The 21,124-nt window shown below is 48.1% G+C and overlaps 2 protein-coding genes across 3 annotated transcripts in view; both read left to right on the forward strand.

The window, feature by feature from the left end:
* CDH3 (cadherin 3) overlaps positions 1-3,272 on the forward strand; it is a 44,176-nt gene extending 40,904 nt beyond the window's left edge. For both annotated transcript variants that reach the window (XM_061138815.1, XM_061138816.1), the window contains exon 16: positions 2,437-3,272. In XM_061138815.1, the coding sequence (XP_060994798.1) occupies positions 2,437-2,646 (210 nt within the window). In that variant the 3' untranslated portion in view covers positions 2,647-3,272. The remainder of the gene's footprint in view (positions 1-2,436) is intronic.
* A 7,529-nt stretch (positions 3,273-10,801) lies between these two features.
* Positions 10,802-11,500, forward strand: LOC133054117 (small ribosomal subunit protein eS8-like). The gene has a single exon (XM_061138811.1). The coding sequence runs from the start codon at positions 10,823-10,825 to the stop codon at positions 11,447-11,449; it is 627 nt and encodes a 208-aa protein (XP_060994794.1). The 5' UTR covers positions 10,802-10,822; the 3' UTR covers positions 11,450-11,500.
* Positions 11,501-21,124: the final 9,624 nt, after the last annotated feature.

Raw genomic sequence — 21,124 nt, forward strand, 5'->3', positions numbered from 1 at the left:
GGTAAAGAATTTGCCTGCATTGCTAGAGACCCAAGTTCGATCCCTGGGTTGGGAAGATCCTCTGGTGGAGGAAATGGCAACTCACTCCAGTATTCTTGCCTGGAGGATTCCATGAACAGGGGAACCTAGCAGGCTACAGTCCATGGAGTCACAAAGAGTCAGACATGACTGAGTGACTAACACTTTCACTTTCATTTATCATTGAACAAAGGTAAGAGAGGACTGGATCTGGCACAGATGAGCAATTTGATCAATAAAAACCAATGAGGAAGAGCAGGCTCTGTTGCAGTCTAGATGAACTCGGAGTCAAGGCTCTTGACTTTTCCAGGTGATCTCTGGTTTGACAGGACTTTTGATTAGGAATTATTTCTTTATTCAACACATATAGTGGTTGTTAGGAGAAAACTCGGGAGCCGGACTCCCTGGGTTTGAATTTGTAAAGATCTCAGGTGATTCCAGCGTGGAGTAAAGTGGAGGGCCTCTGGGATAGGTTGGCTTAAGGACTGGATGAGTAAGCCTGGAGCAGTGCTGGCTCAGGGGATCTCCTGGAGAACTTCAAACACTGAAGCCTCTGACCACCCCCCTACCCCACCCCCCAACCCTCCCGGACTGTGATTTAATTGATCTGCATGTGGGCCAGGCTTCAGAATTTTTTTAAAAAAAATTCCCAGGTAATTCCCCTTGGCTATCTGTTTTACATATGGTAATATAAGTTTCCCTGTTACTCTCTCCGGAAACTGAAACAGGGCCTCTGTATCAACCTAGAGGGGTGGGATGGGGCGGGAGATGGGAGGGAGGTTCAAAAGGGAGAGGATATATGTATACCTATGGCTGACTCATGTTGAGGTTTGGCAGAAAACAACAAAATTCTGTAAAGCAATTATCCTTTAATTAAAAAATAAATTAACTTTAAAAAAAGATTCCCAGGTAATTTAAGTTTGGAAACCACTGGCCTGGCACCTATCCTATATTAGGTAATGACAGCTCTTGCTGCTAAGTGTCCCCCATATTCTCAATTCTGGGCACATACTTGATTTATCTAAGGAATTTTTAAAAATATCAGTGCCTTGGACCCAGATATTCAGTTTTTTTTTTTTTTTTAGGCTCTGATTTTTTTTTTGTTTTGTTTTGGCCATGCTGCACATCATGCAGTATCTTAGTTCCCCAACCAGGGATGGAACCTGTGCACCCTGAAGTGGAATCGCAGAGTCCTAGCCACTGGATCACCAGGGAATTCATAAGCTCTGATGTTTCTTTATTTCCCCAAGAAATAAAATATACAGCCAGGGTTGTGAGAATCACAACCTAGGTACATAGGAGATAAACCATGTGAGGCTAGCATAGGCTGGTACCATGAAAGCAGTCAGTAAAAGGAGGTTTTTAATAAGAGGGAGGGAAAAAAAACAAAAAAACAAAAAAAACAAAAGAAAAAAAAAAAATAAGAGGGAGGGAAGGAGGAGGGAGCAGGAGAGGAAGGAGGGAAGGATGGATGGATTTGGGGGGTTGGAGGAAGCAGCAGTAGGCACAGGGCTCAGTGGGTGGTCAGGATACCTTACTTTGGCCTGAACGCTGCTTACCTTTCTTGCTTTCTCGAACTAGCCTGGTGGTGAGACTCTGTTCTTTAGCCTTAAGCACATCTGAGAATCCTATACAGAAACAAAAGCATCTGGGGGAAGTTGCTCAGAGCATCTTTGCCTTGGAGCCAAAGGCCAGGAGATCTTCTCTCCAGTTGAATGAAGACAGTTTTCAGAATATTTGTGTTGGACAGTTTGCAAATAACTGTCTCATTTAATGCCTGGTCACGTCAACTCTGCAGAGGAGGAATTCTGTTATGTTCCCCTGTAACTCTAATATGCACTTTTATACTAACATACATTCATTTCTTCCTCTGAAACTATATGAAGTCTCCCCATTTTTGAGATGGGGGGCTTCCGAGGTGGCACTGCAGGAGACATAAGAGATGTGAGTTCGATCCTTGATTCGGGCAGATCGCCTGGAGAAGGGCATGGCAACCCACTCCAGTATTCTTGCCTGGAGAATCCCATGGACAGAGGAGCCTGGCGGGCTGTAGTCCATGGGGTCGCAAAGAGTCGGACACGACTGAAGCGACTTAGCGCGCATTTTTGAGATGAGGGAAACAAAGGCATGGAGACTTGAAGAGGCTTGCCCAGGTCTACACACTCGTGTGTGAAGTCTGCCTTCAGAGCCCCCACCCTGAACCGCTGGCCTGTGGCGCTGAGCACTCGCTCTCCGCTGGTCCCTGTGCTGAGGATTTATGTGCACTTCATGTTCAGCCTTCAAACCTTACGGGAGGGGAGACGGGGCTTTGCAGATGAAGAAATGCAGGCTCAGCCGGATGAGCTCCCTTTCCTGAGCTCTCGCAGCTGCCCAGTGTCTGGTTCTGCAGCTCCTAACACCCTGCTCTCCATCCCCCAGAACCTGAAGGCGGCCAACACAGACCCCACGGCCCCGCCCTATGACTCCCTGTTGGTGTTCGACTATGAGGGCAGTGGCTCGGATGCCGCCTCTCTGAGCTCGCTCACCTCCTCGGCCTCTGACCAGGACCAAGACTACGACTATCTGAACGAGTGGGGCAGCCGCTTCAAGAAGCTGGCGGACATGTACGGCGGGGGCCAGGATGACTAGGACTCCCTAAACACCGGGCCACAGCAGCATCTCCAAGGGGTCTTTGTCCCCACCTTGGCCAAGGACTTTGCAGCTTGTTGAGAAGTGGCCTTAGCAACTTGGAGGGAAGAGGCCTCGAAGCTGACCTCAAAGGGGCAGGTGTCTATGCCTTTCAGAATGGAGGAACGTGGGCAGTTTGATTTCAACAGTGAGCACCTCTTAGGCTAGGCCAGGGCTGCCCAATTTCTGGGAGTCTCCCTGCTGCCATAAAATGCTCAGCCCTGGGTCCTGGGCCTTGACCGACTCTGACTCCCCCATAATGGCCTTTGCTCTGGAATGGACCCTTTTCCTTAGTAAGAGGCCTCTTACCACAATCTGCATTTTTTTTTAATGCTATTTTCAAAAAGTGAGAGGCAGGTCCTCAACCACCCCTGGAGCCCTCCAGAAGCCCAGGCATGCCCTCACGCATTTCTCTCTGGTCTCTGGGCCCCCAGGCCTCCTGTTTGATTGGATAACTGCGTTTTTATACTGAGCGCGTCTAGGTGGCCCTTTATTTTTTATTTTCCCTATCGAGTGCTGTAGATGAAGAGTGATGACAATCCTGTAAATGTACTAAAACTTTTTTATTAAAGGAACCTTTTCCCAGAGGTGGCAGGGGAGTGAAGTTTTTTTAATAGTTTTGTTGACGTATAATTCACGTACCATATTCACTCATGTAAAGTGTACAATTCATTGGTTTTCTAGAATTTGCAGAGTTGTGTGGAGTTGTGCTTTTATCCCTGTGGGCTTCACCCCAGCTTCCTCCTGATAGTAGTGGAAGCTCAGGATTTGTTTACAGACCCGGAGGAGGCAGACGTCAGCTCGCCTACCTACAGATGAGAGCTGCTGTCCCTGTGTGAGAACCATTAACTTCCTTCCTCCTGATCGAGCCGCACCACAGATGCAGTACTGGGAGGTTTCCTCTTTTCTGGACCAGCAGTATGGGGAGATTTCCTCTTTGTGCTGTGGGCTCTATGTCAAAAGGCAGGATGTTTGCGGGGGGTGGGTGGGGATAGGGTCCAGCACTACTACTTCCTAGCAAGTTGCTTAACGTCTACCTGCCTCAGGTTTCTCATGTGTAAAATGGGGAGTTCCTGCGGAGATGAAGTGAGTTCACATCCCGCACATAGCAGGTGCTATCCGTGTTCATTGATAACAGCCACCGTTTAGTCAATACTTTTTAGACCCAGACAGCACTTCCAATTATTTCCTTTCAACAAATCCTCACAATCACCCTCTGAGGGAATCTTCCTCATTTTAAGAATGGCCTCATTTTATTTTTTGTTAAATGACGCCTGATTGACACCAGAATCAAGCCAGAAGATTTGAGAACTCACCCAGGATGTCAATGAAATTAGAACATTCCTGACAAAACAGGGCACAGATGGCAGGAATAAGGATGAAGAGGCAGCAGGAATTCCATGTGTGCCCTTGTTAAAGCAAAGTTTTAAATTTATCTTTACAATGAACTAGAAGAAAAGAATCTGAAGTGAAGCCGAGAAGATCACTGAAGTGGAAATAGATGTCTCCTTCCTGCGAAAGAATGACTGATTCTGTAAAGAAATGGTACTCCAGGGGGCCGTCCCTAGACCGGCAGCCTCAGCACCACTGCCGAACCAGAAACTACTAGCAAGCGGGACCCTGCAGTCTCATCTGACAAGCCTTTCAGATGATTCTGATGCCCACACAATTTAAGATTGAGACTCTGAAAAGTCTTAAAGATTGAAGGCAAGAAGAGAAGGGGATGACAGAGGGTGAGATGGTTGGATGGCATCACCGATTCGATGGACATGAGTTTGAGCAAGCTCCGGGAGTTGGTGAAGGACAGGGAAGCCTGGCGTGCTGCAGTCCATGGGGTCACAGAGTCAGACACCACTGAGCGACTGAAGTGACTCTGAAGGGTGAGGCTGTGGGTGTCCTGAAGCCTCAGACCCTGGATGGGGAAGTTTAAAGGAAACAAAGTCTGATAAGAAAGTGTCTCACCCACCCTAGGTCCACAGCGCCTCAGCCCACGCTCCTGGCTGCCTCCTGTCTCTCCCTGGAGCTGCAGCCTCTGGCTCCCTCAACCTCAGCGTCCCCTCCACCAGGGCCCTGCAGCTCTTGCTGATAAGGTTGTATGGGAAGGATTAGGTGTCTCAACCAGCAAACACCTGCTACCTGTTATCTTAAACTCCTCTCTGAGAAGCCTGAATAAAGCCTGTATCTTCACTGAGACTAATAATAAAACCAAGCAGCCACTGTCCAGGCTGCCCTTCCTCCTCTGAGATTTTTTTTGGGGGGCGGGGGTGGGGAGTGGAGGAGCAAAAGCAACCTTTTCTAGCCAAGCCTGCTCTCTGCAGTGGATCTGGATTCCCTTGGCAGTGGAACTGCCCTGCAGCCTCTGAGTGATCTGGAAAGAAGGATCCTGGGCTCTGTGATGGGGATGGATATTATGTTACCCTCTCACTTGGGACCTGTGTCTTTTCTGCAGAATGAACTCTGGTCTTTAGGACCTGTAATAAGTCAGAATATTTGTAGCTAGTGACTCGCCAGGGCCAACCACTCAGAGTGAATGCTAACTGTAGATAACCAGTGTGGCCAGTCATACCAGCGGGGACTACCTGAATGTTGGCCTTTGTGCACTCTGAACGTTAATCCTTCACATTTTGATGTCCAACAGTTGAGCATGAATCCTTCCATCCTTTACTCCCCCCGCCCTCCAATGCACTACATGCACAATGTGCATTGTGTCTATTCTAACAGGTTGTGCAATGATATGTTGCCTTATTGTCTCCAACACATCTAGGTTGGATGAGTTAGCATGGTGTTTTTTGTTTTTTGTTTTTTAGCACCATGCAGCATGTGAGATCTTAGTTCCCTAGCCAGGGGTTGAACCTGGGCCCCTGCAGTGGAAGCACAGAGTCTTAACCACTGGACACCACCAAGGGAAGTCTCATGTTAGCCTGGATTTATGGATAGGGAGGCCTGGCTTGCTGCAGTCCATGGGGTTGCGAAGAGTCAGACATGACTGTGTGACTGAACTGAACTGAATGAGTCTCACCGCCACCCATGGCCACTAGTGATTCTAGTTTTTTGCCCGTAACAGCATTAAAATAAATTCCCTGGAGCATCCATCTCTGCAGATGCCTCAACGCCAGTCCTCCAACACCTGCAGAGAAGTGAGGAGGGCCCGTGGTCCTGGTTGGGATCAAGGCTGCCTGATTCTGAGTGAAGGTCCAGGATGATGGGTTGGTGCTGAAAGGACCCCTCGGGCTCATTCTGTTAAATGATTTCCCCTCCAGACTTAAAGCCAAAGTTGCAGAACCCAAGTCTAACCAAAAAAAAAAAAGATAAAACCATGGGAAGAAGGGGTCAGTTTGCTCGGAGACTGGCCTTTGGCTTTGTCCTCCCAATGTTTCTCCTTAAGAACCAAAATGCAGAGCATTTTGAAAATCTTCCCATCATTTTTCAGATGGGAAAAGATAGAGGTTCCAAAACCAGGCACCCCCCAAGATCCCTCCAATAGAGCTCAGATGGGCAGAGCCCAAGGCTCACTTCTCACCATGCCTTTTCCCTGGTACCTGACCTGACCATCTTTTTTTTTCCTCCCAGAAAGGCTACCGATAGGACCTGTATCACCAGGCAGGCTTTGCCCCAGGCCTGGAAGGGCCCCAAGGGATGGCTCTCATCCTAGAAGGTTGGCAAGTAGCTGAGGCCTCAAATTCATGGTTTCCTACGGTCCTAGACGTGGACCTTCCTAACCACAGGCCCACACAGGGATGCAGCAAGAAGGCCCAGGTAGGGAAATGCTGAGGGCTGGCCAGTAAGGGAGGGGCCCTGAGGTCAGCCAGGCAACAGTCCTGTCATTGAAAGGGTGGGGCAGTCACCCTGGGAAGCTTCTCGGGCAGCCCACACCCTGCGTGTTCAGTTCCAGACTCACTGGGGGTCCCATGCCTTGTGGCTAAAGGCAGAGCCTACCTCTCACCTCCCACTAAAATACTCCCACCAGGGAGGCATGATTCAAGGCACAGGTTCATATCCCAGCACCTCTAGAGTGACCCCTTAGGCTAATCACTTAACCTTTCTGTGCCTCACTTTTTATCGACTGGAAGATGGAGGAGTGAGTTAATATCTGGAAAGTGCTTAGAAGGGTGTCTGGCACAGGAGGAGGTGTTGTTCTCGTCAGTGCAGTGGTGGTGGTTGAGGGACTGACAGGGCCGGTTATCTCCACACTCACACCTTGGAGGGAAACCGCCCTTCCTGACCACAGAAGACGTCAGCCATAGCTGTTACTTCCCTGGAGGCACTTCCCCTATGCAGCCAGCAGAGGGCACCATTCACTCACACCACAGCATGGCCAGTGCCACTCAACCTGGTCCCTGAGACGGAACTGGGGGTGGAGCAGTCACACCGGCTGCCCTGTGGCAGGAACCGCCTCGGACACTGATGGTGATGGTGGTGATGGGAGTGGTGGTGGCGGTCACTGTTCATCGGGCGATGACTGGCCAGGCCCCTCACCTGCGTGTAGTCAGCTATGTACATTCTGCCACCAGCAACCATGTGGGGAGAGGGTTTATGGTTTTCTTTTTTAAAGGAAATTGAGCATCAGAGAGATTAACGAACATACAGAGCCAGGATGTGACAGTTTTGGGGTCCAGTCTCCTTGATTCCCTAGTATTACAGGCTCTTTTTTTGAGTGCAGGCAGGTAGCAGAGGAGACCCTTCAGATATGGCATAGCCTCCCATTCCACTCCCACCATGACAGAGTTGGCCATACCTGGTCCTGAGACGCCAAAGTCCTGACACAGAAAAGCCACAGCATTTCCAACTGTTTCTGGGTTCATATGGGACATCACCCCAGAGCTTTTTTATTCATTAATTTAACAGCTATTTATTGAACATGTGTTCTGTGCCAGGCACTGTTCTAGGTTTCAGGGAATACAGAAATGCAGAAAATGAAAAAGTCCAGTCCTAATATATGAAGGCAGGGAGTGGCACTGGGGAAAAAAATGTGTGTAGGGTCCACATACCATATAAGTTGAGGTCATAAACTGTTAAATAAAAGAGCCTCTCTTCCTATATGGACAAACATGTCTTCATAGCTATCTGGAAGGCCAGGTTTTAATCTGGATTCCCAGACACGTAGGGTACTAGGTGGGCAGAGTTAGCCTCCAGCCCAGGAGTGGCAGTCAGCCTGCCAATCTCCCACCCCAGGTTCCGTCCTATACCATGAGGGTCCTTGTGCACGTGTGTGTGTGTGTGTGTGTGTGTGTGTGTATGTATTCCCCAGCCCACCCATCCAAGCTCAGTCCACTGATCTAGACAAGTAGCCTTTCACTGACCCTGGGCCTGGGAGTATACTAGGGCTGTGCTGGCTTCCCTCAGGACAGATGTGGGGAGGGCCTGGGACCATTTGTGCTGGGCAGGGTGGGAGACACAGGTGCTAGGAATCACAACTCCATAGCTCCTTAGGAAGGGTAGGAGGCCTTCCTGCCCAGCCTAAGGGCCATCCTGCTGACATTCAGTGGGAGACAGACCATAAACAAGATGAATCAGTAAAATAGAACAGTGAAAGGTGAGGCTATAGAGGAAGGTAAAGCTGGGATCAGTTCAGTTCAGTTGCTCAGTCATGTCGAACTCTTTGCAACCCCACGGACTGCAGGATGCCAGGCTTCCCTATCCATCACCAACTCCCTGGGATGGGTATAGGAAATAAGCGGCTGGAATGGGGGTTTGATTCTAGTAGTTAGGAAAGGCCTTGCTGAGAAGGGGGCATTTGAGCAAAGAATGAAGAATACTGGGGAACAAGTATGCAGCTATGTCTAGGAGAAGTTGCGAATGCGAAGGCCCTGAGGCCGGAGTGCTAGGGGAACTTGAGCTGAGTCCCACAGGGAGGCTGCTGGAGCAGAGGGAGGAGCAAGAACGCAGTGGGAGATGAGGTCGGAAGGGTAGGAAGTAGGGTCCACGTGCCCAGTCACCTCCACACCCGGCCTGCAGGCTGAGGTCAAGGCAGGGCCTGATCCCAGCAGCCCTGGAAAAGCCGACTCAGCAGCCTCGCCTCCATCCCAGAGCGGCGAAACCTGATTCCTCCCCTGCTCCATTCTCAGCCACCGAGAAGGCGGCCTGGACCTGTCCAGGCCTGCGGGCAGCTGCAGAGCTGGCAGGCCGGAGCGGCAAGATTCTTCTCCGTCGGGGGCCCCTGGACTGAGGGAAAGGAGCTGTCACAAAGAAGCCCCGAGTCTGGGGGCACAGAGCCCTGGTGAAGAATAGAGCCCCTGGAGGTCACAGAGGTGAGGGTGTGGCTCACCAGCCTCCTTTCCCCCCAGACCACACCTCTCTCCAAGGGCTAACAGCAGGCCAGTGTGAGGCGATATGGGAAAGCACTCAGTGCTCTGCCAGACGGGCAGCTGGGGCTCAATAACTGGTAACCGCCGCCATCGCTGTTGTTGTTGCTTGTCGTTAGACCTTCTGCAAGTCCGGGTGGAGTCCAGCCCTCAGCTGCCTCAGCATTCCTGTGCCCACTGCCCAGCATGCGGCAGGGGCGTGACGGGCCTGGAGAGGAATCTGAGAGGGGATGGGTGGGTCAGGAATGCCCGGGCTCGCTTCCATCCATTCCCATCCCCACTGCCTTCCAATAAACCAGGGCCAGCCGACAGGGCAGCGGAGGGCAGGCCTCTAGTCACCCTGGAGCTTGACAGCCCAGGGCTTCTGGTGAGACAATGCTAAGTAATTTCGGGAATTACTACGTTTAGAGCATCTGTGAGTCATGCGCACGTACCATGTGTAAGATGATACCCTGATGTTTCACTGCAAATCAAAACCAGAGTTTTAAAATGGCCCAGCAGGCTCTGAAGGCTCTGACCCCATAGCCCCGGGACCTCACCTCCTACTGCTGTCCCCTCACTCCTACCACTGTTCTGGCTAGTCAGCCTCCTGTTCTCAGGATCATGCAGGCTGGTTCCCACCTTGGGGCCTTTGCCCTTGCTGTGCCCTCTCCCTGGCATGCCCCTCACCCCGGGGTATCATGGCTCCTCACCTCCTTCAGGCATCATCCAAATGTCTACCGGTTAGAGATTCTGTCCCACTTCAGAAGTGCAACCCTGCCCCCACCCACCACACCTTATTTTTCCATAGTATTTATTCTCATTGTACTGTACTATGGGGCTTCCCTGGTGGTTCAAATGGTAAGGAATCTGCCTGCAGTCCTGGAGACCCGGGTTCGATCCCTGGATTGGGAAAATTCCCTGGAAAAGAGAATGGCTACCCACTCCAGTATTCTTGACCGGAGAATCCCATGGACAGAGAAAATATATTTTATCCATCTGTCCTCTGGCCTCCCAAACCCCCATTTAATATAAGCTCCATGAGAACAGGGATTTTTATTTCTTTTTTTTTCACACTACATCTCCAGCCCATGGAATAGTTCCTGGTTCCATTGTAGGTATTCAATGAATGTTTGTCAAATAAAGGAATAAAGGTGCTTTACAGCCTTCAAGGAAGGTTTTATAAACTACCTCCCCTACCATGTGGCAGGCAGGATCTTAGTTCTCTGACCAGGGATGGAACCCACACTGGAAGTGTGGAATCATGACCACTGGACCACCCGAGAAGTCCTCTATAATTTCCCTTTTGGCAGTGAGGAAGCTGAGGCCCAGGGAGGCAAGGTAAGTCACCCATGGTCACGCCCAGATGGTAAGCAGCAGAGCTGAGAGAATCCAGGGATGCCACTTGTAACATTGCTTGTTTTTTTTTTTTTTTAACATCTCATTTAACCCTGCAGCAGTCTTGGGGTGGTTATGCTCATTCCATCCTACAGACTGAGGCTAGAGAGAGGAGATGAAAGATGGTGCTAGTTCTGTCTGTTCTGACCAAGTCATAGAGTATAGGCTTCAGGCCTGTGTGGGATGTGAGAGGGTGTTGGGTGAGGCGTGAGCAAGGTATTAAAGTCTTACGTGATCCTGAATCATACACAGAGAAAGTCATTCCATTTTCAGTTTTCTTTCAATCTTTTTTCTTCTTGGGTCAAGGAAAGAGGTCCCCTTTTTTGTGCTTTGCAAGTCTACAGTGACTTTAACCTTTATGGTTCTCTCTTTTTTTTTTTTTTTTTTTTGGTGTGTGTGTGTGTGCAATAAAGTTTTTATTAAAGTATAAAGGAGCTCTTTCCAGCCAGCGCCGTGCGATGGGCATCTCTCGGGACAACTGGCACAAGCGCCGTAAGACCGGGGGCAAGAGAAAGCCCTACCACAAGAAGCGGAAGTATGAGCTGGGACGCCCCGCTGCCAACACAAAGATTGGCCCCCGCCGCATACACACAGTCCGTGTGCGGGGAGGCAACAAGAAGTACCAGGCCTTGAGGCTGGACGTGGGGAACTTCTCCTGGGGCTCGGAGTGTTGTACACGCAAGACAAGAATAATCGATGTTGTCTATAATGCATCCAACAACGAACTGGTCCGTACCAAGACGCTGGTGAAGAACTGTATTGTGCTCATCCACCGCACACCGTACCGACAGTGGTACGAGTCCCGCTATGCACTGCCCCTGGGCCGCAAGAAGGGGGCCAAGCTGACTCCTGAGGAGGAAGAGATTTTAAACAAGAAACGATCAAAGAAAATTCAGAAGAAATACGATGAGAGGAAAAAGAATGCGAAAATCAGCAGTCTTCTAGAGGAGCAGTTCCAGCAGGGCAAGCTTCTTGCATGCATCGCTTCAAGACCAGGCCAGTGTGGCCGAGCAGACGGCTATGTGCTAGAGGGAAAAGAGCTCGAGTTCTATCTGAGGAAGATCAAGGCCCGGAAAGGCAAATAAACCCTCTTCACTCCTGTCTTAGCTCATCTAATAAAGGCGTATACTGTTCTATGCCCTAAAAATAAATAAATAAATAAATAAAGTATAAAGGAGATAGAGAAAGCTTCTGACATAGACATCAGAAGGGGGTAGAAAGAGTACCCCTATGGTTCTCTTTTAACCAGAGAAGCAAGGTCTAGAAATTAATGACACTGTTCCATCATCATTGTATTTATTTTCACTTTAGTTATGACAAAGGATGCTGGTTTTTCATTTATAATACTGTTAGTTTTTCATTTAAAATAATTTTTTTCAGTTTTAAATAGTGAGTTTATTGAAGAAACAGTATTAAGTAAAGATTAGTGAAGGTGGGACTCAGGTATGCCATAAACATGTATACAAGTGTATACATGCACATGAAGGTGGTACTTCAAAGAATGAAGCTCCAAAATTGAAATCCATGCTGTTTTTTATCTTATATGTTCTTTCAAAGAGTATCGCTTTCTTTGTTGAGGAGGGTATGGGGGGAAATTTACAATCCAGAATATAAAGGAAGAATTAAGTGCTAATCTAAGTGTTAATAGTTGCCTACTTCAGGGAAGAGTGGGAGGGAACTTTAGGGGCTGGAGAAATCTGAGAAGACTTCCTGAAGGAGGAGGCTCTTTAAATTGTCCTTAAAGGATACATGGGAGTTGGATAAGAGGCTGAAAGAAAGGAGAGTGTCATGCTTTCCTTTGCCATTGACTTGTACAGATGAGAAAACTGAGGCGTAGAGAAAAATGGCCAGGAGAGCCCAATCTGGCTCAGGCCTCAGGATCTTGTTCCGGGAGAACCCAACGAGGTAGAAAATAAACTTAGTCAAGCTGGGAGGGATGGGGATGACAAGAGAAGAAGCTCTGGGTTTGAGAGTTGATGAAGAGCCACAGTGAACTTTGGATAAGGGAGAAGCTGCCAAGACTAGTGGACAGCTCAGCAGAGTGCATAAGAGTGTGAGCTCTGAAGCCCCAGAGCCTGGGTTCAAGTCATTCTCTGCCATTTGTGACAAGTTATCAGTTTCTCTACCCGTAAGATGGGGATGATGGGAGTATCTACCTCACAGAGTTGCTGCAACAATCAAATAAGTTAATTCATGTAACACACAGAGCAGCACTTAGCACATAGAAATACTTGGTAAATATTAACCTTATAGTTAATGTTATTACTATTATTGTTGTTGTTAACCATAAAGTGAGCTAGAAAAAAGAGATTAGAGTCAGGGAGGCTGATCTAAAGGCTGCCTGCCACCTCTGTGCCTCAGTTTCCCCATCTGAATCAGCTGCTCGCTGGGGTTCTCCTCATGGGCTCTCTCTCTTGGTTCGAGAGCCCATGGAGTGCTGGTAAGAACCACTGCTAGAACTTGGTACCCGCCTCATCATTAAGCAAATATTTTTTGGACCCTTACTGAGTGCCAGGCCCTGGGGATACAGGGAAAAACAAGACAGCCCCACCCTGTGCATCCCTTATAAAGCTCCAGACTGAGGAAGGAGACCAGGACGAACCAGGCAATTACAGGGCAGGTGATCTTAGTCTAACCTGATGTGGAGTCAGGAAGGCTTCCCGGAAGAGGTGACATCCAAGCTGAGACCTGAGGGCTGTGGGCTGGAGAAGGAGATCAGGAGGAGCAGGGTGTGCTCAGCAGGGGAGAGGCATGACCAAACTGGTACTCTAGAATGATCCCTCAGGGCTGTGTTCTAGATAGACATATGTTTACATGCAAAATTCCAGGTGGACAAGGCCATTCACTGTTGTTGCATTGTCTGTAAAAGCAAAAGGTTAATCGAACCCCTTAGTCCATCAGTGAGTGGTTGCTTAAATAAACTGTGTCACGCTCACTGCATGGAGACCAGCAGGCCAGGAAGAACCAAGCAATTACAGGACTAGTGATTTTAGTCTGACCTGATGTGGAATCAGGGAAGGTTTCTACAACTGAAAACGAAAAAGAAAAAAAAGAAAGCTCTTTATGCACAAATGTGGAAAGATCCATAAGATATCTTATAAAGTGAAAAAACAAAGTTGGAGAACAATGTGGAATGTGTGCTACCTTTTGTATAAAAAATGAGACTACATGAATTTTTTAGATAAATTTGCAAAGAAAAACTGTAGTACAGTCCCGTGTAATAGAATTTTTTCTGATGGTGAAAATGTTCTGTATTTCAGCTGACTAACACAGTAGCCACTAGCCACAGATGACACTTGAATTGTGGCTTCTGTGACCAAGGAACATAATTTTTAACTTAATTATTAAATTTAAACCATATTGGACTGCACAGCTCTAGGAAAATATAAAGAAACTCCTAACAGTAGCTAGTTAACTGCTGGGATAGGGCTGGGAATTAATTAGGTGGATGGCTGACAGGAGTGGAAGGGACACTTGTACTTCATACCTTTTTTGTGTCGTGTGATTTGTTTTGTTTGTTTGGTTGGTTGGTTGGTTTGGTTTGATTTTTATTTTTGGCTACACAGTGTAGCACGCGGGATCTTAGTTCCCCAACCAGGGGTTGAAGCTATGCCCCCTTCATTGGGAGTGCAGCGTCTTAACCACTGGACGATCAAGGAAGTCCTCCTGTTATTTTTAAACTAGTTGAATGCCTTACCCATCTCAAAAGTTAGATTTTAAAAAAATGAAAGGAATGAGGCAGCGAGGCAGAGCCCTTGGGCTACCTGTGTGGAGAATGAACTGGAGAGGGAGAAAGAGAAAAGGGGGAGACCTGATGTGTCAGTCAGGATGCTGGCAAGAAACAGAGACGAACCTCAAAAGATCAAGTGAGCAGAGTTGGTGCAGGTCCTGTTCTCAGTGCTGTGGGTAGGGTGGCAAGGTTGCTTAAGCTCAGCGCTGTTGACTTGTGGGAGGGATAGTTCTTTGTCGAGGGGTGGGGTGAGGGCTGTTCTGTGCATTGTAAGATGTTCAGCCGAATCCCTGGCCTCTCCCCATTAGATTTCAGTGGCGCCCCTCCCCAGCCATGACAAGCAAAAACCTCTCTCAACATTGCCAGATGTTCCCAGGGAGGGGCACAGTCATCCCTGGTTGAGAATCACTGGGCTCCATCACCAGTGTGGGATAGCTGGACACCCCTGGGACCAGCAGATGGGAAGCCATCACCACCCTTAGGTCTGATGGGACATAGGACAAGGGGAGGAAATGACTTTTCACCCCCCAGTGAGAGCTGGAGCCACAGTAGAGCGTCCACACGGCAGGAGCTATGGCCGTAGGTTGTAGAATGCAGCCACTGCCAAACCTCAGCGGGCAGGGACGGGAGAGCGGAGTCTGAACTCACTCTCCTCCCAGCCCCGTCTCTTCTGGGTTCCATGCTGGAAGCCAGAAGGCAAGGATCTGGGGCTGGTGCCGCCCATACAGACAGGTCGGGCTTCTGGAGCACAAAGCAGGGATAGAAACAAGCAGAGTGCATTTGTGGGCAAAGGGGAACCAGCGAGCATACAGGGCATTGTTGTTGTCTGACTAGGGGTGAAGGTGGCTGGGACAAAGGTCGGGGGGTTGGGTGGGCAGAAGTGGGTAGAGGTAATTCCCTGGCGGTCCAGCAGTTTGGACTCCGCACTTTCCCTGTTAAGGGTGCGGGATTTGATCCATGGTTGGGAAACTAAGATCCCACAACCTGCACGGCACAGCCAAAGAAAGAAGAAATGGGTAGATTCAGGGATCTTTGGAAGGATTCCATGGCTGATCAGATGTAGGCAGTGAGCAAGAGGAAGGCATTAAGGACACGAATGTCTGCCCTGGGCAGCTGGGCTGATAATGGTGCCATTTTCTGAAATGAAGACAAGCCGAGGAGCAGGTCAGAGAAGAGCAATGGTGGATTTTGTTCTGAACTTGCCTGTATTTTTGAGCACTTTGAGGTGCCTATTGGACATGGAAGTGGAAATGTTCAGGTGCAGTAGGGTTCTACCTGTGTGGGGTTCTGGAGAGGGGTCTGGGCTGCCTGCAGGCCAGGGGCCCCTGGAAGGTAGGGGCCTTGGTGCCAGCTTCTCAGCTTCTGTTCTGCTTCCTTCTAGAGATGGGAGAGGGAAGTCGCCACCAGCTGGAGAGGAAGGAAGAAGAAGAGTGAAGGAGAAGTGGTGACCCCTTATCATGAAGGGAACCCACATCCTGTCCCGCATATTCCTCTTCTCTTCCCGTGGGTGGTTTACTGGAGAGAAGTAAAAGCCGAGGGGCGAGGCCTGAGCACAGGCCGTGAAAGCAAGAGCTTCAGGGCCCTCGTGTAAGTCACTTCATGAGCCGCCAGGCAGCTGTGGGCAGTGGGGAGGAAGAGGAGCAAGTCACCCCATCGACGCCTGGCGCGTCCTGGAAGCTGGGGATGGAGGAAGCTGTGAGCCACTGGACCTGGGGTCCTGAGGCTGTGAGAGCACCCCGTCCTGGACAACCCCATGAGAGAGGTTTCAAACAAGAGCAGTTGAATCCCCGTGGATGACGTGTGGCCAGTGAGACCTCCAGAAGGAAATGGTAGTCAGTAAAGCTATCAGCAGCAACAACCCTTCATCTTAAGAAACTTCTTGGGAGTTTTCGCGAATTCCCTGGTGGTCCCATGGTTCGGACCCAGCACTTTCACTGAACCCAGGTCCATGCTTTCACTGCCATGGACCTGGGTTCAGTCCTTGCTCAGAGAACTAAGACCCCCAAGTTATGCAGTCCAGCCAAAAAAGCAAAACAAAAACAAAAAAAAAAAACTTTCCGAAGAAAGTTTTTAAAAGCCAGGTAGTATGCAGAGCACTTCCTTTTATCCCGTGCTAGTCAGGTGGCCAAGACAATGGAATCTTTTTAAGATACAGATCCAACAGCATTTATTGTGCCCTATGAGGAGGCTGTTTTTACCCCCGTTTGACAAGAAAATCAGAGCTGAGAAAGGTAAGAAACTTGGCTGGGCCTCCAGTTCCAAGGTTCGTCCACAGTCCACCTCCAGGCCCAGGGCATTAGCCTCCCTTCCAGGCCACCTTCCTCCTCCCTCTGCCCCTGGGCCAGATTCTCCCCTTCCTCCTCCTCCTCCTGAGATCTCCCCACACTTTAGTCCCACCCCACCCCCCCCAATGTCTGTATGGAAACCAACGCCAAGATTGGTTTTGGTGGACTGCACTTTACCATCCTTGAGAATTATTTGAAATGCTGATCTCATGTATTGTTTCCGTTAAGGAAAAAACAATGAAAGCAAGTCATTTCACTTTAATATGTCGCTCTATTTCCCCCTAGTAATTCCGTTGACCCTCATCCTAATCAACAAGCATATTGGGTTACTGTTGCTCCCGCCGCCTGGGGTCAGGAGCAGGTTTATTTTTCCAGTGATATTAGACAGCTCGGCTCAATTGTCACCGGGGAATAACTTCAGGGGTTTGGATTGTAAGTGTTTCAGGGAGCTGCTTATACACATGCCGCCGCCCTCCCCCAACCCTGGGCTCTCTGTGCCCACCCGTTCTGTTGCTTAGACAATTGCAGCGGCCCTTGAGTGGTGCGGTGCTGCCTCCCAGGACTCCTCCCCAATCTGTGCCAAGGTCACCTTCCCAGAACACAGATGTCATCATGTCCCTTCTCTGATTAAAGACTTCTGTTCCGTTCCCATGACCTACTAGATGAAGTCCAAGTAGCATGTCATGTGATGCCCTCCAAATCCTGGCCTCAGTTGACCTTACAGCCTTAATCCTGCCCACCCCTCACCTCTCCCCCGGTTCAGGCCCCACAAGCCACACGATATCTTTTTAGGATGCTGGCTTTCCCATTGCCTCACCTTTGCTTGGGCCTTTTTCCCCGATCAGGGGTGTCTTATTTCTCCTCGACTCTGCCCCCCTGCCCCCCAAATTTGATCAATTTGTGCAAGCATTTCCTCTGCAAAGCCTTTCACAATCCTGGAGTCAGAATGAGTTGCTCCCTTGACACTGTGTTCCTTCCTCTAGTAGATTTCATCGGAGTCCAGTGCTTGTACTAGGGTTCATGTTCCACTCTCCAGTTAGAGAGTAAGCTTACTGAGGATCTCTGCCTGATCATCTCCAGCCTGCATTCACCTCTGGCACTGAACGTAGTACCTGGGACCAGGCTGGTGCTGAGAAATTGCTGACTTAAAATCCAAGACCTTCTCTGAATCCCATCTTTCCAATTCCTGGCTGGTCCTTCCTCTCTCAAAGCCACTTTGCCTCTCCTTTAGCCTACAAGTGACTTGGTTCTTGCCCTGATGACTCTTCTTCCAGGAAGTCTTCCAGGTTTGGCAGCTACCTTAATGTACTCATCACCCTGAATTGTAAAAGCTTCCATCTCCCCCACCAGTCTGAGGATGCCTTGAGGGGAGGGGTTGTGAGTCTAGCCAAGGGCAGGTACCTAGGGGTAGTTCATGATTATAGAGCACTTTCCGCACCAAGTGTTCGATTTTGTTTGTTTGTTTTCTGGCTGTGCTGGGTCTTTGTTGGGGCACACAGGCTTTCTCTAACTGTGGTACAAAGGCTTATCATTGCAGTATCCAGGCTTCTCTAGTTGTGGCATGCTGGGTCTAGAGCACTAACTCAGTAGTTGTGGTGCACGGGCTTATTTGCTCTGCAGCTTGTGGGATCTTCCTGGACCAGGGATCAAATCCATGTCCCCTGCATTGGAAGGCAGATTCTTTAACCACTGGACCACCAGGGAAGTCCAGCCAAGTGTGTTTTGAATACTTTATGTATATAAGCTCATTTATGTGTCAAAACAGACATGAGCTAGGTAGCATTAGCCCCAAGTTTAGGGAAGGGCAAACTTAAACTAGAGAGATTCTAAACTTACCCAGAGTCACACAGCTAGGAAGCAGAGGAACAAAGGTTTTAACCCAGGCCATCTGACTCTCATGCTAACTTTTCCCCATGGCACATTATTAATTGTATAATTGAGTGACCAGAAGTGGGATATGGCACTAAGGAGCCGGGCATACCCTGGGCTCCTGCTCATCTTCCCTCAGGAGACAGTCCCACACCAGTCCCAGAGAGTTGCCCAAATGCAAGGGCAAGATCTGTGCTAATAAAGCATTCTCGGTGAATTGCATTTTAATAAAGACTCATTGTTCTCCTCTGTCCAGGGAGCCGCCCCATTTCCTGCTGCCCCACAGGGAGGTCCTGGGAATGGTTAACAGGGCTTTGCTGTTGAATAACCTCTGGGGTAGCTTCAGTAACAAAAGACCTCTCAGCACCAGGCCAGCCCCCAGACCGCTCTCCTTGCTGGTGGGCACAATATATGGCTCAAAATTCTGAAATATGCACATCATTTTTGACCCAGTAACTCCACTTTCAGAAACTTACCCTAAAGACCTCTCTATAGAATTCATCAAAGTCATGTATATAAAGGAGTTCCTCATAACACTGTTTATGAGAATAAACACTGCGAGGAAGGGGGGCGGGAAACCTAGGTCCATCAGAAAAGGAAATAGTTTAATAAAATATAGGCATCTTTAGTGGAAAATTATGCAGCCATTAAAATGCTGTTAGGAATCTATGTTTATTGATGTGGTAGGTTGTCCATGAAATGCTGTTGAATAAAAACAGTTACTCTATAGCATAGGTAGAGTAAGGTGGTTTATTTCTGAGGGAAACACAGAAAGTGGTAACAGTATTTGTCTTTAGGGAGGCGAATGAAGTGGCTGGGGCCCAGAGAGGAAGACTTCCTTTTTAATTTTTGTTTTGTTTTTGTTTTTTCCTTTTTAATTTTTAACGCATCTCATGTGCTCAAAATTAGATGAATCATAATCCTGGATTCATGATACATTTATATCATTGGTCTGTGCCTGCCCAGTTTTCAATTTGATTAATTGACTATGTTTTTAAATTTTTTTATTTATTTATGGCTGTGCTGAATCCTCATTGCTGTACTTGGGCTTTCTCTAGTTGTGGCGAGCAGAGGGGCCACCCTTAATTGTGGAGCACAGGCTCTAGGTACATAGACTTCAGGAGTTGTGGTACATGGGCTTAGCTGCTCCACAGCATGTGAGATCTTCCCCAACCAGGGACTGAACCCATGTCCCTTGCATTGGCAGGCGGATTCTTAATGATTGGACCACTACAGAGGCCCATGGAGTCATTGATCATTTATTTTATTTTTTGATCATTTATTTTTAACACTCCACCCAACCCAGGGGATAGAAAGACAGTACACATGGGCTCCTTCTCTATCCCAAGATCTCTACATCCCCCAAAAGGTCACCCAATCTTCTGATGTTTGTACTTCTCCTTTGCTTGCTCCCTTTGTATAGTTGATACATGTATACTTATGATCTGAATAATGTATTGTGTATTTGGAGTTGTTTCTAATCTTCATAAGAAGAATGTCATGCTGTATGGAATCCTTTGAAGCTAGTTTTTCCACTCGACATCATACTATGGAGATTCACTCATGCTGTTGTGTGTAGCTGCAGTCCGTTTTTCTCATTGCTCTGTATCCATCCATTAGATGAATGTATTGCATTTTGAGGAGCTCCCTGATGGCTCAGCTGGTAAAGAATCCACCTGCAATGCAGGAGACCCAGGTTCAATTCCTGGGTCAGAAAGATCTGCTGGAGCAGGGACAGGCTACCCACTCCAGTACTCTTGGGCTTCCCTTGTGGCTCAGCCGGTAAAGAATCTGCCTGCAATGCAGGAGACCTGGGTTGGATCCCTAGGTTGGGAAGGTCTCCTAGAGAAGAGAAAGGCTCCAGTATTCTGACCTAGAAAATTCCATGGACTGTATAGTCCATGGGGTTGCAAAGAGTCAAACATGACTGCGTGACTTTCACCGTTGCATTTTGAAAATCCATTATCCTGTCAATGGACATCAGGATTTTTCCAGATTTTCGCTGTAATGAATGATGCATCTGTGAATATCCTTGTTTGAGTATCCTGGTGCACAGGTTGCTGCTGTTTCCTCTGGTTGAAGGCTGAGGAATGGGTGCGCTGGGTCTTGTGTGTGTTCAGTTTTAGTGGACTTGATGTGTACATCCTCACTAGCGCATCAAAGGGACGCAGTTAATACCTGTTCTCTGATATCCCACATCTGGTTGGGCTTTCTAAGTTTGGCAATAGAATGAAGGGGAGGCTTATTTCTCAATATTTACCCTTTCATTCCTTTCAAACTTTGTATCAGGTGCATGTGTCATGTTCTCAGATAAATAAGTAAAATGCAATTTATATGTTTATCTGAAGAGACTGAGGTTGGATATAGCTCAAAATGTCAGTTATGATTAACTCTAGGGTAACAGATGATCTTTAATTTTTCTTATTTTTGCTTATCTTTACATTAATTTTTTTCTACTGTGGCTATTTACTACATGTATAATTTTTGTAAAGAAATAAGGAAGATGTGTGGTGCTCCATATCAGTCATTAAGTAATTACAAATTAAAACCACAGTAAGATATCACTACACGGCTAAAACTTAAGAGTGCCCACACTGGTGTGGAGCATGCGTGGAGCAACCGGAACTCTGATGCACTGCTGATGGCATGACAGCATGGCATAGCCACTTTGGAAAAAACAGTTTGGCAATTTCTTGGAAAGTTTAACCTATGGTAACCATCTGATTTGGCAATTCTATTCATAGATACTTACCCAAGAAAAATGAAAACATATGTCCACATAAAGACATCTGAATATTCCCAGCAGTTTTATTCATAATAACCCATAACTGGAAATAGCCCAAATGCCCATTAACTGGTAAATGGATAAACAATTT

The sequence above is a fragment of the Dama dama genome, chromosome 4, assembly GCF_033118175.1.
Source record: "Dama dama isolate Ldn47 chromosome 4, ASM3311817v1, whole genome shotgun sequence".
In the NCBI taxonomy this organism is placed as follows: Eukaryota; Metazoa; Chordata; class Mammalia; order Artiodactyla; family Cervidae; genus Dama; species Dama dama.

Coding starts and splice junctions, on each gene's coding strand:
- LOC133054117 (XM_061138811.1), top strand. CDS start 10,823: ATGGGCATCTCTCGGGACAACTGGCACAAGCGCCGTAAGACCGGGGGC.